Source organism: Sinocyclocheilus grahami, unplaced genomic scaffold (assembly GCF_001515645.1).
Source record: "Sinocyclocheilus grahami isolate Dianchi unplaced genomic scaffold, SAMN03320097.WGS_v1.1 scaffold96.1, whole genome shotgun sequence".
Lineage (NCBI taxonomy): Eukaryota > Metazoa > Chordata > Actinopteri > Cypriniformes > Cyprinidae > Sinocyclocheilus > Sinocyclocheilus grahami.
Window position 1 is genome coordinate 2,651,671 of NW_015505275.1, and position 13,451 is coordinate 2,665,121.

A 13,451-nucleotide genomic window follows, 5' to 3' on the forward strand; every position below is an offset into this window, starting at 1 on the left:
TTGTTGAATACAAGACCCAACTTTGCAGAATATAATGGCTGGCCATAAAATTTCTGCTTTAAAATGGTCAATGGATATGGACATGACTGTGATTATGGCTGGACAAAGTGTAACCATTTACTAAAGCAATTTGAATGACTGAATTTAAAGCTTATGTGATTGAATTAGTGCACTGACCGTACGCCGAGTCCACCGCAGGGTTCTGCTTGCGAGTCGTGGCCAAGACATCTACAGAAAGAATTAGATGAAGAAAATCTACAGTCAGGCTAATGAACTTCATTACTCGGCAGAAGAATGCTTTATTGTGTTTTTACTATAAATAAATCAGATTATTTATTGAACAGTGTTGTCTTCTGGTAACATATTGGATCTGTACTGATGCATAAAAGCAATAAGCTATTTCAGGCCATGCATTAAAGCAATCTTACTATGGCTAAGCAGATTTATATCATAATCATAATGATCACTTTAATTTCTTCCCTTTTGCAATTACAGCACAAGAATGCACACAATACATGAATCTATTATATATGGGACTGGCGATGAAAATGAGCAATAGGCTAACTCTGGCACAATGCATCAAACATTAAAATAAATGAAAATAATTAAAATAAAATCAATGAAATCTCACAAAGAAATGTCCACCTTAATGTGAAAAGAGAAAAAATTATTTTATTTTTGCATGTGGATTTTTTTGTGTGCGTGACATTTTCAAAGATTTTTGTAATTTACAAAAAAAAATGATATATATATTATCTATACTGTATAAGATCTGTATAATTTTGAAAGAAGTCCTTTATATTTATATGATCAAAAATATAGTAAAAACAGTAATATTTTAAAACATTATTAGAATTTTAAATAACTTATAATTTGAATATATTTAAAAATGTAATTTATTCCTGTGATGGCAAAGCTAAATTTTCATCAGCCATTACTCCAGTCTTCAGTGTCACATCATCCTTCAAAATCATTCTAATATGGGATTCTAATAATACAAGATTCTTTGATGAATAGGAACATCACTTTTGAGACAATTTAATGTATCTTTGCTGAATAAAAGTCTTAATTTATTTTGAACCGTAGAGTACATTATATTATAATTAATTAAAATCAGCATCAATTGAATAACACTATGATTTAGCATTTACATTATATGTCAATTTGGGAAGAGGTGCTTAATTGTCATTAAAAAAATGCCACAATGCACAAATCTTGGAAAAATGTGATTTCTTTTTGTCTCTTTTCTTGTTGGAGAGAAACACGACCCATGCATGTTCCTGACATGTTCCATGAGATTCCCTCAGAAAGGTTCTAGAGTTCTGGAGTTGTAGTAGGGAGTTATGATCTCTGGGAGCAAGTCAGCTCGGACTGTCTGGAACTCACCATGACAGCTGTCTGGGTACTGAGGATATCCACTCTCTACATACTGCTCAAATCCAGACCTGTGACAGAGACCGAGAGAAGGAGAGCGTGAGCAGCAGAAGGAGTGAGAAAGAGGACAAGAGAGTGACAATCATTCTTTTGTGAGCCTCTCCCTGAATGATCCCTCTAATTAGTTGTGCTGTCAGCAGTCTGTTGTTGCTCTCCAAGCAACTGTAAAGGGAAATAACATGTTACAATTTGATTGAGGCTCGAATGTCTGATATACAAGGACACTTCCTATATACTATGACTGACAGCCGTGATTTAGCAGCCATAAGATGAGAAACAAATGCAAATGTATAGGTACAGAATTTATACATACGCAAGAATTCAAAATTAAGTAGGTGCCAAATGAAAGTAAATTTGGCAATTTTATAGGAACTGCAACATATTGAAACTATGCGACTACTTGTAACAACTTTTTTTCCCCCTCAGTGGAAGATTTATCATGATTAGTTGTTTATCTACCTTTTTTCCCCCCCACAGTCTATCTACATATTTTTAACCCACCAAAACTGCATTTGGTGATTCATATGAAGAACAATCCTTGCATTAAGCCATAAAAATGAAAAAAAAAATAATTGACTATGTGTCTATGTTTTTGTGACAGACGCATTTTCATGGAGAGATGGAGACTGACTCATCTCGTACATGATGCTGTGTGTCACAATGACGTGGGCTGTTTTCCACAAATATGTACTGAAAAATATTACAATAAATAAATATAATAAATATATATTGTAATAAAAAATGAAGCTTCAATGCTGCTAAAAATATGGATATACATAATCTAAAAAATATGAATACAGAAATTTTGGGGCTTGATATTTTCATGATGCTTTTAAATAAATAAATAAATATGATTTAAAATATGTTTTAAAATAAAAGTTATGTATTATGTTATTATATTCATTCTACTTAATTCAATGTCTTTTTAGAATTTATATAACTTTATAATTTATTCATATAACATATAATTAATTGTGACATTTACTAGCAATTCCTGAATGGAAATTGTTTCCACACTTCTTCTTTTTTTCTCAGTGGGAATTTGGCAGAAAAATTCAGAAGAAAAAAATGCTTTCAGCCAATATATAATGCAAAAAAAATAAACATAAAATAATAATAAAAACATACATTTGAATGACGGTGGGTGGGTGTTTGAGTACGTAAAAAAAAAAAAAAAAAAAAAAAATATATAAATATATTTTTCATTATTTATTAAATATATTAAAGAAAAATATACAAGATGTTCCACATGATGTCATTTCATATATCATTTAAAATCATCATGCAAATATCAAGCACCAAATGTTAAACACGGAATAAATTTAACATGCACATACGTAATTAATGCGTTAACGTCAAATTAGTGGAAAAAGCTAAGGGGAGTTTTATTCATTCAAGTGCAAGTGTCAATAAATAGAAGCACCTTCAGTTTTCAATGTCTTTCAGATGTAAGAACCTTTGTGTGAAGGAAATTAGTGTTTAGGCAAAACAGCACATTAAGTACAAATTTAAGAGAATATGTTTACTGAGAGGGACGTTGCTGACTCATCCAGCCTCACAGCGCAACCACAGCGACACGTTGCTCTGAGTGACTGCAATGTTCGTCTGCTCCTGGCATCACAGAAGCGAGCGTGTCATTGCCGAGCACCTGAGTGACATCTCGCTCACAGACGCATAACGCGTTCTGTCGGCTTTTGCTTCCTCTCTGTGTTACCATGGAGACCTGATTAGATCAGAGGGCTGTGGTCTAATGGAGCACGCAATTCTGTACCCGAGTCCAAAATCAGGATTCACACAAATCACTACATGTCACTTTTGTCCAAAAACACTTTGCGTGTAACATTTCAGTGCAAAAACGTGCCTCTTATCCATTACACACATTGCAATTCAGTTCAGGTGCTAAATGCGCTGATATAATTATTAGTGCATAATTATTGTCATTAATTTCAAGGCAAAGGCACCTTCTTTTTATGTAAATTCGTTCAACAATAAATTGCACCTTATTCACAAAAAGGGCTATTTTCCTGGTGCTGTTCATTTGGCGAACCTTGATGAGCCCAAGGCAGTTTTACACAGCAAAAAATTATTTTATGAAGTAGTGTAAAAAAAAAGACTATTGGAGTATGTTTTAAAAGAAAATACTATTTTAGTCATTCTACTTCAATGTGTCACTTGCTGTTTCTTTGTACTTAATTGTGACATTTACTAGCAATTTATGAATGCAAATCATTTCTTCACCTTTGTTTATTTATTTAAATATATATATATATATATACACATTTATTTATTAGTTTGCTTGTTTTCAGTGGGGGTCTGCAAAAAAATTTAGAAGAAAAAGTTGCTTTTGGCCAATAATGCAGTGTAATGCAATACAATGCAATGCAAAAAAAAAAAAAAGAAGATATATAACAATAATATAATAATAATACATTTGAATGATTCATAATTATTTAAATTTTTATTTGAATTTTTTTTTTTTTTTTACATTTTAATTGTTAGATTAATATTTTCTTTTTACCTCAATACTTTAAAATGAATGCCAATGACTACATTTTTAAACAACGTGTCTTCACAATTTAAATACACGTATAAACGAGTCAAACATTTGACCACTGCATTTAATCATCACATTTGGAAGTCCTTAGCATCAAAAAATTCAACAAACATGCAAATGCAAGTAATTCACTCTTAAATATTTATTCTGACTTGATTTGATTAGTTTTTTATTTGATCTGAGTGGAATTAATATTTTTGTGGAGAACAACATAGAATAATGCCTACAAAAAAGATGCAAAAGAAAAAGCTTGCGTACAAACATAACTTATCATCTAACGCTGGCACCCCATTTCAGCGCTGTCGAGTCACCTGCCGTTCTCCTGCATCACCCTGCCCTGCATATTCAATCTATCTGAGAACCAGCCCTCTCTACCTGACATGATTTAAAGCCCTTATTTCCATTAACCTGAGAGGGGAGAGAGTGACAGAACGAGAGGGAAAGAGAGAGAGAACAGGATGACTTCATCTCATATTGAAGGATAAATGGAAGGACAAGATAAAAAAAATCTCCTGCATAAAGTGGTAAATTGGGATCTTGCAGGTGCATAATATCAGAGCATCAATACGCCTCTGAGATGCATGCTTTTCATTATACCTGAATTGGCCAACATACACACACACACACACACACACACACACACACACACACACACTCTCTCTCTCTCTCTCTCTCTCTCTCTCTCATCATACGGAGACTAAATTGCCCCTGGGAGAGAGCGAATAGGGAAAAGGAGAACACAAAGAGAAAATATCCCACAAGATAATAAAGTCATATTTTTCTTCATATTCTCCTATCCGCAGTACGCTGCAAAAATCAAGCCACAGAGCTGTTCTAAAAATGAGAAAGTCAAAGTATTACCATCGTACATCTATTGCCCTCTTTTCTTACATTTCACCCTCTCAGTCTTGCAGAATTTCATTAGACGCTGATTAGCATTTAAACACACAGTGCTCTGGAACTAAAGTTTCTCTTGTCTTATTTCTTGTTCTCATGTCGCCAGACTTAAAGTCAGCATAAAGTTTCTTGTGGTGTATTCAGGCCAAAAGCCTATCAAAAGGGGCCAAGTGACCAATCACAGTTTGTTTAATGTGACAACCAATTAGTCTGGACAATGATTTCAACCCAATATTGCATTTTTATGTGTGCAATAAGCATCCTGGTCTGATTGACACAAGTGATCTTTAATGGACTTTAATCAGAACAGGTCAAGTTATAATCAATGTAGCTAAATGTTCCCTCACTACCAAACAAACAGTACAATTAGCCCTAACAATTAAACCGTGATGAACAGCAGCCTATTTACACTACTGTTCAAAGTTGTTTGTAATTGATTTACTTTTTTAAATAACTGTTTTCTATTTTAACATATTTTGAAAATGTGATTGATTCATGTGATGCAAAGGTGAATTTTCTGCAGCCATTATTTGACTCTTCAGTGTCATTTGAAGAGGAATCATTATAATATGCTGATTTGGTGCTCAAGAAACATTTTACATGTTGAAAATGGTTATGTTTGTAGAAACATTGATACTATATGGTATTTTTTTTAGTTCAAAGGAAAATAACTTACTTGAAATAGAAATCTTCTGTAGCATTATTAATATTTTTACTGTCACTTTTACTGTCACAATTTAATGCATGCTTGCTGAATAAAAGCATTAAATAAATGCACTGACAAACTAACTTTTGAATAAAAGTGTATTTCATTTGTTTACTGTATAATTCAAATCTGCTATGTATCTTTATGTTGTATTTTTAAGGTATTATTGACAAACTTTAAAACACTCTGTCATTCTATCTATATCAGTTTTACATTTTCAGTGCTGTTGCATCTGGTTTCTATATGACAGAAACCAAAATTCTAGATTTTAGCCAAGATTCTAAAGCTCTTTATAATTTTAATGTGCTGTATGATTACAGAAGACTTTATGGCATCTGACAGCACAAGATGTATGATTCTGACATAAGTTTGGCTATGGAAGCATATAATTGAATGCTGAAGTAAACCAAAGCTCTTCTGGGACATTGATAAGTACTCTCCACAAGTTCCGTCCATTTTGTTGGCAGCGGTCTGGAAATCTGCTGTGTACATAATCATTTTCATGAGTTCAAGATGAAATGATTCCCCATCTCTGTTTATAGAGATCAATACTCACATTAGGACACATTAAGAGTCAATAATTGAGTTTATGGCCACAAAATATCATTAAAGACCGTGACCAGGTTACAGAGAAAGTGTATAAAAACCATCATTAAATTAAATGCATTCAGCGAAATAAAATAACTTAATTCCTACATCTGTCGCAGGATTTGTTTGGTGTGTAGACAAACACACAGATCAGCAATAGCATGCTAAGAATACGATACTGATCTCCCAGTAACATTTCCACTTTGAGTACAAGGGGTTTAGGGTTTTAGCTTTTTTTAATAAACCAAAATTGCAGCTGTACGTCAGTGGATGCGTATCACGAGCGGGAAAACATCAGAGCGTGCTGGGGAGAATATTGCCGCTGTTGCTTTCCACAACTGATGACAACCGCAGCGACCACTCAGCAAAACATTAATAATAACAAATTCAAACTCTGGATCTGCACTTATTATAACTCACACAAGTGAAATGCACTTCTGCTTGACAATTGCAGAGGCAGTACTAGATACATCCCTGGCACAAGCTGATATTGTGGAAAATGGTGGGGATGTAGGTTTGCTCTTTCAGCCAGAGATCTATGCAACTGCAAAGATATTTAAATGAGTATTTCTATAACTCAAATGGTAGAGCATGGCACTAACAAAGTTAGTTTGATTCAGCTAAAAAATTATACCTCGAATTCAGTGCAAGTCACTTTTGATAAAACATCTACCTAATGCATGAAAAATTTAAAATGTTAACACAGACTGTGGTATATTCATAGAGTCACATGCATTTGTGAGAGCACAGTGGTAAGTTCAAATGCTCATGATATTAAAGAGCAGTCCATTTTCTGTCCAGTTTCCTGTCTATTCTCTACTGTCCTACACTCTTAAAAGTACAATTCTTATCAATAAAACATTAATTGAAAAAATAAAACATCATGAGTTGCATGGGCATGTCAGATTTCTTACACAGCAATGATACCACATTACTTTTACAAATATTTGTAAATGTTAATGTGCCATTATAACCATTATTAAGTCTCATAAACAAGTGTGTTTGTCTCTTACATGAAGTTTATCGGAGATAAATATCCGCACATATATCTGGTCTGAAGCATCTGATTAAATCAACAACAGACCGGGTGAATGCCTGTAACAGTGATGTCATCGCAAACAAAGATAATGCACTTTTTACAAGCATTCACTGTAAATGCTTTTTTAAGATGTATTGTTTTGTTTTTTGTCTTTAATTGGACAGGACACTATAAATAATTGACAGAAGGCAAAGTGGGAGAGAGAGTAGGAAAGAATCGCACAACTGCTATATCTCGAAGCGCTGCCCACAAGGCTATTGACTCCAACTTAAACTACCAATTTACTATAATTTTAACCAGATGGTAAAATTAATTCACTCAAGAAACGTCTCTAAAGTGATGGAGTAACACTACAATAAGGTTCAGTTGGTTAACATCAGTTAAATGCATTAGGTATTATAAACACTTTTACAAACCAGATTAATTACAAACCAAAGATGCATACAAAAAGCAAAATTAAATTACACAAGAAAGAAATAAAATACACCACCATTCAGAACTCAGAGGTCAATTAATCTGTTTTGAAAGAAATTAATACTTCAATTCAGGATGCATTAAATTGATCAAAAGTGACTATAAAGACATGTACAATGTTACAGACTTCTATTTCAAATAAATGCTGTTGATTTGAACTTTTTATTCATCAAAGAATCCTGAAAAAATATATCACTGTTTCCACAAAACTTTTCAGCAACACAACTATGTTCAACATTAATAATCATTAGAAACGTATCTTGAGCACCACATTGGTATGATTTCTGAAGGATCATGTAACACTGAAAACTAGAGTAATGGCTGCTGAAAATTCAGCTTAGCCATAACAGAATAAATTGCATTTTAAAATATATTAAAATAGAAAAGTCATTTTAAATTGTAATAATATTTCAAAAATATTACTTATTACTAATTTTTGATTAAATAAATGCATTCTTTCAAAAAGATAAAAAATTACAACTTTTAGAATGGTAGTGTACACTGACAGATGTTTTTTTTAGTATATGTAGAAACTGAGATAACCCAAATTAATTATTGTTTACTGTTAAGAGTTTGATACCTAATGCAATGTAAACCAATTGAAATTTTATTGTAAAGTATTACCCAGGATGCTATATTAAATTTACTGCAAAAATATTTTGAATATTATCTACAAAGTCATCCTGGTCATTGTATAGACTATCTAGTAAAATTCTGTAACTACACTTGGTTATAAATTTTAAAGACATTTTACAACCATCTGATTTTTACCAGATGTTTTAAGGATGTTTATGGTAACATAAGCTCTAAGAGATCTTTAACAATAAAGTATGCTGTAGAAACACACTGTTGACTGTATAGTAAACTTGTGTGCAGAATTCAGTAGTCGTGTAAGGCTCTTTTATTCTAACGAACCGTAAAAGTGTTTACTGTGGCAGGACTAATAGAAGGGTCGTGTGATGCAGCTTTAACTCACTTGAATCCCGGCGCCACTGTGGCACAGTTCCCCGCACTCAGCCAGATGCAGTAAGGGTCTCGTGAGGACAGACAGCTCCTAAAACACACACACACACACACACACACACAGTTAACTCATACCACATGTGCTGGAAAGGTTGTGTGTGTTTTCCTCGTTTACTGTCTCCATCTTCCCCCTAATTTCCCTTTCCCCCCTCTCTCTCCAAGTGGATGTGACAAGCTGGAAGGGACAGCCAGACACAGTATCTCCATAACAAAGCATTATTGCCTCTCGCTGGTCAGACACTCAGTCAGACTGAGAGCAAAAAAATAAGAGAGAGAGAAAGAGTGTGACTGACTGCTGTATAGTCAGGTGTGTGTGTGTGTTTGTGTGTGTATTTGTGTTGCATGACTGACAGGTGTGTTGTGTTTGCCAGAGGCCAACTGAGATTCAGATACATGGTAGAGCTGGCGAGTTGCTCGGAGAAACAGAGAGAGAGAGATACAGATGGAGAGAGAGACGGTAAGAGAGCGAAAAACAGAAAAGAAAAGACAAAAAAAGCATGTGTGAAGTGACTAGATGCGAGTCAGAGTGAAAGAGAGAGATCACTTCCTTTTTTCTGCTATTTTTTTCCTCCTCACAGGTTGTTAATTTCCCCATGCTATGCCTGTTGGTCGCTATGCTTTAGCACTTTATCTATTGTTAAAGGTTATATACTTAAATACTTTCTCTTATCCCAGTTTAAATGAAAAAAATTTAAGCAAAAATAGAGTTGAGTCACTTTTAGTCTGTCTATTAGGTTTAAAGTCATCTATATGCTAATGACCTACTAAAAATTTACAAAAATATTACTTGAACTATAATTTGGCTATACTATCCACCTTATTTTTAAGTCCAATTTTTAACTGGAATCTGCAAAGCTTTCAATGTCAGCACATGGCAGTTATTTTAGTTTACAGTCTGTTATGCTGTTTGATGTTGTAAACTCCCATTATTCATTGTATTTTAGTAGTAGTTATTTATTTGTATTGCCATGTCAGCATCTAAGGCTATATTCATGGCAAAAACGGAGTTGGAATAATACAAGAGTTACAAACAAAAAATAAATCCAAAATAAACACAAACATACAACAAGGTAAAATTATACAATATTTTTTTAAATAACATATGAAGATAAAAAAAAATCTAAAATCTTTTCAGGTAAAATCTTACTGAAGTCCCTGAGTGAGCGTACTTAAAGTTTTCTATTTGCATTAAAACTGGGACAGTGAGTAAAACTGGAAATGGGAGTCTTGCAGAACATGCATAGAATTGGCTCTTCTTCATCATATTTTAATTTATTAGCTTAATCATTAACACTCTGGTTTGTAGTGCAAACAGTTTTATCGTTGATTGTATTTTGTTATTCTACAAATGGTTTAGTATAGTGGCTAATAAAGAAATATGTACATTCACAAGAATTATCTTACATCCGCATTGAAAAAAAGGTGCAAAATAAACAATTTACCAGATGAACATGTTTAAAATTCAGTCTTTCTCTGACAAAAAAAAAACAAAAAAAACAAAAAAAAATGACTTATGACTCATCCTGCACTGCTCTGATTTTTGTCCAATCAAATGTTCTTTAGAATGAGAATGTCCCACCCCATAAAACCACCTGCAGCCAACTAGCAAGTAGAATTAGTTAGCCAACTACTGGCTTTAAAAAAAATTAACAAACCCTTTGATATTTCCCACACAAACGTCCAGTTTCAACAGGATATACGTAAACATAGGGACTGTGATTTTCTTTCAAAATACATAAACAACTCTAAGTATCATGTTTGTAGCTTGATTTCCTTGAAAAAAGTGAAAATGTGTCACTGTCACATCGTGACCAGCCTTACATGGCAACAGTGACTCAACCATTAGTGTGAGTTTGGGGCGGGGCTATCTGTTTGAACGACCAATAGCAGATAGTTTGGGAAAACCTGTTAAAAAAAACATTATTTTTGCAAATAATGTTTGATGATGCACAGAAATTACACCGTGTTAAACTGAATACAGGATGGCTTAAAAAAAATTGCTTTTTGACCACAACTTCTTTGTTTTTTTAGATAAAAAAAAACCTCTTTGAATTTAAACAAACACAGCTGTTTTTGCATCCAGCACTCAGGGTGCACGAAAACAATTCTGTGAGCGAAAAAACAGAGAGGAAAAAAAAAAAATGAGAGATGTTTTCTCACAAGTCCACAGAGAATCCCGTGTGAGTGTTTCTCCTGAGGCTGAGCAGGCATGAGCTAACAGATTGGTAAAAAGTTAAGACATGGCTGGATCAGATATCAGGATTGTTTTTGGAAAGAAATTGGGACTGAAATTCCCTGATAGGATTTGGAGATCTTTTATAAGGAAACACAGTCTATCAGCATGTTCAAACTACAGCTGTGTGGGGAAAAAAAGGATTTGTTTGCTGTGTCTTCGCCTGTGACCAATCAGATGGCTCTAATTTGCGTGCGAGTAGTGGAAGCATGTGGTGATGCTGGCTCGAGGACTGCAGCATGTGATGGAGGAAACACGTCTTCATCATTGACGACCCATCTCTATAACTTTGAGGCTACAATCTAAAACCTTTTGCCCTCTAAAATCCATCTGTGTTTAAATTTGAATGCATTTAAGAATGCCTGTCTTTGGAAACACATACCGCTTTCAGCGCACTTATGGAGAACGTTATCCATAATAGATCAAAAGCGAACCAGCACATACGACTTTTTAGAAGATTCTTGCATGACTGACATAAATTTTTCTCTGAGGACTGAGCTGCTGCACTGCATCGTGAATAGAGTTTGTGATGCTGGTTCCATCTTCAATAAATGTTTTAAACTACTCTACGATAGTAACACTTATGAGTTTATGTGATTAAAATAGTAAAAGTTATTTAAAGATGTAGTACAGCATTGTATATGTTAAGTGCTCTCACATGTAATACATATTTAATGGGAATGATTGTGGGTCTGGGTTTTGTGTCACTCACTTTTTGCAGATGCCATAGTCAGAACAGCGACTGAGTGGAACGCGGATCACGCAACTTGAGAACGCCACAAACAGAGCATGATGATCCTTGTCCAACTCCAATCCCAGAATCCTCCGGTCCTCACCACGCACATCACACCTGAGGAGAGAAACGGTGGTTTGTGTTGGTATGCCATTTTTATGCCAGTTATTAAAGAGGGTTTCAAAAGTACCATATATGTACATAAACATTATTACTAATAAAGTTTATGTTTAGAATTGTCTGCAATTCATACTACTTCCATAAGAATGCAATAGGCATATTTTCTGAATGCATGGAATAACTGAATTATCGTGTAAATTTCACAAAATGTGCTGTAACCAACAAAAGTACGGTGCATGGAATACTGTATCCCATAATGCAATGCAAAATGTGACCTTCAATTTGTAGTGTGACACAAAACCGAAAGCAATTTCAGCTATAATTGTAAACTTGTAAGCAACAGGTTATTATAGCTAACTAAAACTAAAACCATAAAAAATAAACATTAAAGGGGTCATATGATGCAATTTAAATTTTTCCTTTCTCTTTGGAGTGTTACAAGCTCTTGGTGCATAAAGAAGATCTGTAAAGTTGCAAAGACTAAAGTCTCAAATCCAAAGAGAAATTCTTTATAAAAGTTAAGAGTCAGCCACGCCTACCTAAAACGGCTCGTTCTAACACGCCCCCCACATACCTACGTCACTATGTGGGAAGATTTGCATAACGCCGCCCAAATGTTCACGCAAAGAAAGAAAGCGTAACTTTTATTCTCGTGAAGGCGCTGTGTGTTTCATTGTGAAAGTGAAACTACTTTGTTTGGTCTTCCAAAAGAGGATGATATGGCTTCATCATGCCTGGAGCTGATCCGTGCTGGTCGCTGAGGAAATACTTCAACTTTGCGCTGTCGATCGCCGGATCGGCTTTCACCGTGGACGAAGCGGAGTCCAGCCCGGGGTCGTCACATGTGGTTGCCGCAGGCATCAAAATATGGTAAGGAACATAACATTTCCGTCACACGCTTGAGGAATTCGGCCAATCACAACGCACTGGATAGCTGGCCACTCAGAGCACACCTCGCTTTTTCAGACCGATGAGCTTTGTAAAAATCAACACGTTTCAGAAAGGCGGGGCATAGAGGAGAAACAATAATGTACAGTATGTGGAAAATAATGTGTTTTTTGAACCTTAAACCACATAAACACATTTCATTACACCAAATACACAAAATAATGTTTTTTTTAGCAGCATCATATGACCCCTTTAACTAAAATTAAAATACAAAAAACTAACTTTTGCCAAGGCAATATTTCACATTTTCATTCTTTGTAACGTAATGTACAAAAATGACTAATAATAAAAATTAATAAAGACTATCTAAACACAAAAAAATAACAAAAATGCTAAAACTTTAAATATGCAGTAGTCATGTCCTCCTGATCACAATATGCATTCATTTTATGGAAAAGAGCAGCTCCGGATTCTTATCTTATTTCATGTTCGAAAGGATATTGAAAGTGGTTTTAAAGGAGGTCGGGGGGGAAACCTTTCTCTCTAATGGAAGGAAAAAGCAATCCCCAATAAAGAAAAAAAAAAGAAAAAGAAAAACCCAATATAGAAAGAAATCCAATATGTGTGGCACACAGATAAGTCACCCCCATCGAGTTGATTGAAGAAGGTCATGCCGTAAAGGTTGACTGTAATTCATCTTCCTCAGTATCTGTAATAATCAAAATCAATCCTTTGCATCATGTAAAGTGTCGTTCCCAAAGG

General features: G+C 34.4%; 1 protein-coding gene across 5 annotated transcripts in view; it reads right to left on the reverse strand.

Annotated features, from left to right (window-relative positions):
- The window catches only part of LOC107587820 (semaphorin-6D-like), a 152,159-nt gene that overhangs the window by 17,595 nt on the left and 121,113 nt on the right, over window positions 1-13,451 (reverse strand). For all 5 annotated transcript variants that reach the window (XM_016275758.1, XM_016275761.1, XM_016275760.1 and 2 more), the window contains 4 exons: window positions 11,661-11,798; window positions 8,669-8,746; window positions 1,387-1,445; window positions 178-228 (listed from right to left, as the gene is read on the reverse strand). In XM_016275758.1, the coding sequence (XP_016131244.1) occupies window positions 178-228; window positions 1,387-1,445; window positions 8,669-8,746; window positions 11,661-11,798 (326 nt within the window). The remainder of the gene's footprint in view (window positions 1-177; window positions 229-1,386; window positions 1,446-8,668; window positions 8,747-11,660; window positions 11,799-13,451) is intronic.